The sequence below is a fragment of the Sceloporus occidentalis genome, unplaced genomic scaffold (assembly GCF_023333645.1).
Source record: "Sceloporus occidentalis isolate IW3139 unplaced genomic scaffold, rSceOcc1.0.p SCAF_100, whole genome shotgun sequence".
Taxonomy (NCBI): domain Eukaryota; kingdom Metazoa; phylum Chordata; class Lepidosauria; order Squamata; family Phrynosomatidae; genus Sceloporus; species Sceloporus occidentalis.
This window is the reverse complement of record NW_028317080.1, coordinates 21818-26033: the sequence shown is the minus strand read 5'-3', so window position 1 is coordinate 26033 and position 4216 is coordinate 21818. Positions and strand designations below refer to the sequence as shown.

The following is a 4216-nucleotide window of genomic DNA, read 5'->3' as shown; positions in this document are numbered from 1 at the left end:
ACTGTACAAGCATGCCAAAACATGAATTAAACACAAATAAACCATATCTTGAAAAGTGGAATGTCCTTAATTTAGGATTTTAAGATGTTGGCTGTGTTGTAATAAACTCCAATCCAGTTTATAATGCATTTGTAATATATTTTTTTAATAATTAAAAACATCTAGTTTAACAATGCTTTAAGTGTTGTCCGTTTCTCCTAGGAAACCATAAAAGGCAGGTTATCTTTATTGAGCCCTGCAAAGTGGACTACAATTCCTCATTCACCTCTGGCATGTTCTGCAGAGCTCCCCAAAAGCAGCATGGCCAATACATTGAAGTCATCTGTCTCTTCAGAAATAAATCGGTAAATTAACCAGTTTGTAACAATGACTGCAAAACCAATTTAGCTACATTTTAAAGCCTAGCACATCTTAACCGTTCTTTTCTTTTTTTTCTCAAGTATTTTTATTGTGCTCAACATACCGTATAGGCTTAAAAGACTTAAAGTGGGGGTGTGGCCTATAATCTGGGTTCAGTGTAGGGATGCGTAAGACGCCCGGGACATGCAGTTACGGGCACCAGGCGGGTGATTTTTTTTTTTTTTTTTTTTTGTTTCATTTAGCCCTGCTGCAGACAACCCCTGCTGCTGCGGGCACTTCCACCAGGGCTTCTATGATGGAGCGTCAGTGTGACACGACCTTCCGGTGCGCCATTGTGGATGGCCAGCGGAACTACCGGCCAGCAGCAGCGGAGGTTCTCTCAGGGCACGCTGGCAGCCGGTGAACGCCTGTGCAATACGCGCAGATAACTTCCAGGGCTTCTATGACGAAGTACAGGCACAGAAGCCCCAGCGGAAGCGCCGATACTTATAGATATGCCACTCTATATGCCCCCCAGATATGCTTTATAATTCCTGATATGCCCCCCAGATATGCCACTCTGCGCCCAAGAAATGCTTCATAATGCCTATGCTGCGCCATTCCAGATTTTAAATATGAAGCCAAGCAAGCCTCGTGTATAATTGTCATTACATAACAGTATTGTTTCTTGCATTACATTGGCAAAACATAATTTCGAAAATAAAGCAATATTAAATCAACAGGTCAGCCTGTAAATGTTACTGGTGTACAGTAAAAGGAGATGTTAAAGGTCACACCTCTAAAGAAAAATGCAGTCCAAAGATTATTTCACTCACCTGCCTTTGTGTCACTTAGATTTTCTGAGGCAACAACACCTAATGAGCATAAGGGATCACCAGTCAGAAAACTGTCTTCCACTACTGATCATGTGTCTACAAGAAGCTTGCGATCCATTGGGAATGCCATCCCTCTTCCTCCTACAGTCAATTTGGAGCCAGGTACGTAAGAATGTTTTATTTGTGTGTATATATGTATGTATGTATATATATATATATATATATATATATATATATATATATAAATGAATGAAAGCACAGACAAGTTGTTTGGGGGGCAATGATGGCATGCTTTTTACACCAGGACCCTGTGGCTTCTAGTTATGCCCCTGACTACATACATGCACACCACAGGGTCCTGGCACACAAATCATGCCATAATTGCCCCACATATATCTTACATCTCACCGATTCTGCTGCTTTCTCTCTGGCTGTTAGCGCACACACTGTGTGTGCAGCCTTGGTTTCACTGGAAGTAGAATGACCCCGATACGCTCCTGTCTCCCTGTGCAAGCTCAAAATAGTTTTACAAAGGGCGCTTTCTAAACAATTTTGAACCGATACGTGGAGACAGGAACAAGGGGTTGGAGGGCTGCCACCGGGCCCCCTGGAAGCACGAGCCGCTGCAGCCCCTGTAGTTACGCCAGTGTATACAGTTTTAGGGTAGAAACGTCGACATAAAAAAAACCAAACACTTATAACCATCTGAATTCCCAGATATTTATTTTGCTTTGATCCTGTTTATTGTAAAATAGTGAAGATGTATCATTTCGTTTAGCGTTAGTGGGTGCAAAAATGTACCATTTATTAAACCATGGTTCTCTTTCTATGTTTGCTGTACCCATGCAAATTGGGTATCTTTTCTTTTTTTTTTTTTTCTTTACTGCCTCCATCGACTAAACCATCTCATTAATGCCATTTTTAACATCTTTGTATACAGAACTTTAACATGAAACATGCCTGTGCTTCTTGCGTTTACCGTTTTCCTTTTGATTTACATACAGCAATCACTGCTTTGAAGTTTAGTGCTGAAACCCCCAACATCAGCAAAAAAGCAAAGTTTGATCTTCAGGCAAGCCTTGCCCGGCCCCTTGCCTATCATCCCTACAAAGGTGCGTATTATGGGGAGGTTTTCCATATTGTATATCTATTTATTTTTATTATTATTTCTTTTCTTTATAACATATTTAGGTATTGAACTCTTAATTGCCATCATTGACCACATTCACACTTCATTTTCTATAAGAATTAACCTGCAGTAATAGCGAGGGTTATGCACTTATCGCTCAGAGGATAATTTACATCGTAGGTTTCTCTTATGGCATAGTTACTGCTGCCAAGCGTTTGTCTATGGAGGGGGCATGCCTGTGTGCTTTACTTTAAAAGCCTGTTAAGGTGTTTAACCCTTTAACGACAAAGCCTGTATGTGTACGGGCTTGCGGTGCAATGCAATGACGACAAAGCCCATACATGTATGTGCTGCTGTTAAACAGCTGCATCACTGCGATCAGCGGCTTTGCAACATCCACAGAAGCCTCGCAAGTGAGGCTGACCGTGGATCAGGGGAGGAAAACCCTCCCCACAAAAAAATGGCGACCGGCTAAAACAGCTTAGGAAGCGATCAGCAATCTGAAAAGCGCACTACTCCTGCACTTGATCCGAGAAACCACTGGTTTGGCAGATGCCAGGAGAATGCATAGTGCCTACTGTAAACTTTGGTGTAGGAGAGATAATAAAACAAGTAATGGAAGGGAACATTATAGTCGATGCACACGTCCAGGCTGAAAGTGCCACTCGCCCTCTACTAGAAAGATCCATGGAGAGCCCTGCTAATCTGAAAGTGACCATACATCACAATACAAATCGGTGGCCATAATCAATCCTGAGATCTGGATCTGAATAAATCCGCTCTGAACCCATAACCCTTAGCAACTTGGGTAAAATAAACATATCTTTGGAGACAATGTACCTTGTATCAGCCTCAAGCATACACCTAATGCTCTTTGTCCGACCTGGACTTAATTGCCTGTTGGGGAGGGATAATGGTCTGGGGCTGTTTCACAAGAGCCCTCAGTCCCACAGACACATTGCAGAATAACGTGGAAAGCCTTTCAAGAATAGTGGAGGCTCTTATAGCTACAAAGAAGGGCATATTAATGTCAATGGATTTGGTATGGGAGACCATCTTCACCTTCTCTTTCTCCAAGTCAAATTGTCTAGAGGACAAGTTCATTTTCATTCCGTTGCATCCCTAACTGTAAATATTCTATTTTTAATATAAATTGTTTATGTATATCTGTGTATATATATTTGTATTGTTAAGTGGGCCTGAACACAAGGTCTCTGTTTCTTCATGTGCTATCCCCTCTTAAGTAGATATATGCATATTTGAAAACATATCCATTTTGTATGGTTTTTTTTTTCTTCATGTTTCTAGGCAAACTTAAACCTTGGAGTGTTTCTAAGGAAAAGCAGTCTACAAAAAACACAAAAGTATCTCTTCTTAAAAATACTTTCAAGCAACCCCATCTTCACACCAGGTAAGTAAAAGTTGTGACCAGTGCTTCCGTGGATGCATTACCGGTAGTACGGGTGGTCTGTTATTTTTCTGCTCCTCCAACAGGGAAGACAGGCGCAGACAACATGAGAACAACAGAAAGAACAAGCGAGACCAGACGTTGGAAACCAGAAGAGGAGTTGAACTTCCATAAAAAGGATATTCATGATATATTCCTGTAAATACGCTCTCCATATTTGCTATGTCTAACTATACTGGCAAATGTCTTTTTATAATTCATGCTGTACATGGTTATACCATTTATAATTTCTGTGCTGTAATATTTTGTTTTCGCTATTTACCATCCTTAGGACATCACATCCTAAGGATCATGTGCTAAATGACCTATAGGACATAATAGTACACCCTAAAGCAGGGGTGTCCAACCTGCGGCCCTTGAGCTGCTGCAGGACTACATCTCCCAAAATGCTTTTTCAGCTAAGGGGCTGGCTGAGGAGTATGGGGGATGTAGTCCTGCAGCAGC

The 4216-nt window shown here is 41.4% G+C and overlaps 1 protein-coding gene across 1 annotated transcript; it reads left to right on the top strand.

Moving 5' to 3' along the window:
* The first annotated feature begins 655 nt into the window (after positions 1–655).
* LOC149284004 (nucleolar and spindle-associated protein 1-A-like) lies at positions 656–3886 on the top strand. Its single transcript, XM_089497200.1, has 5 exons — positions 656–759; positions 1195–1337; positions 2180–2287; positions 3613–3715; positions 3799–3886. The coding sequence occupies exons 1-5, from the start codon at positions 656–658 to the stop codon at positions 3884–3886; spliced, it is 546 nt and encodes a 181-aa protein (XP_089353326.1).
* The last annotated feature ends 330 nt before the right edge of the window (positions 3887–4216 follow it).

Bases quoted from the DNA above. Each gene is read 5' to 3' on its own strand.
- LOC149284004 (XM_089497200.1), top strand. From the start codon at position 656: ATGGAGCGTCAGTGTGACACGACCTTCCGGTGCGCCATTGTGGATGGC. The intron at 760-1,194 runs GTGAACGCCTGT...TGTGTCACTTAG, and splicing joins TCAGGGCACGCTGGCAGCCG to ATTTTCTGAGGCAACAACAC. The intron at 1,338-2,179 runs GTACGTAAGAAT...ATTTACATACAG, and splicing joins TACAGTCAATTTGGAGCCAG to CAATCACTGCTTTGAAGTTT.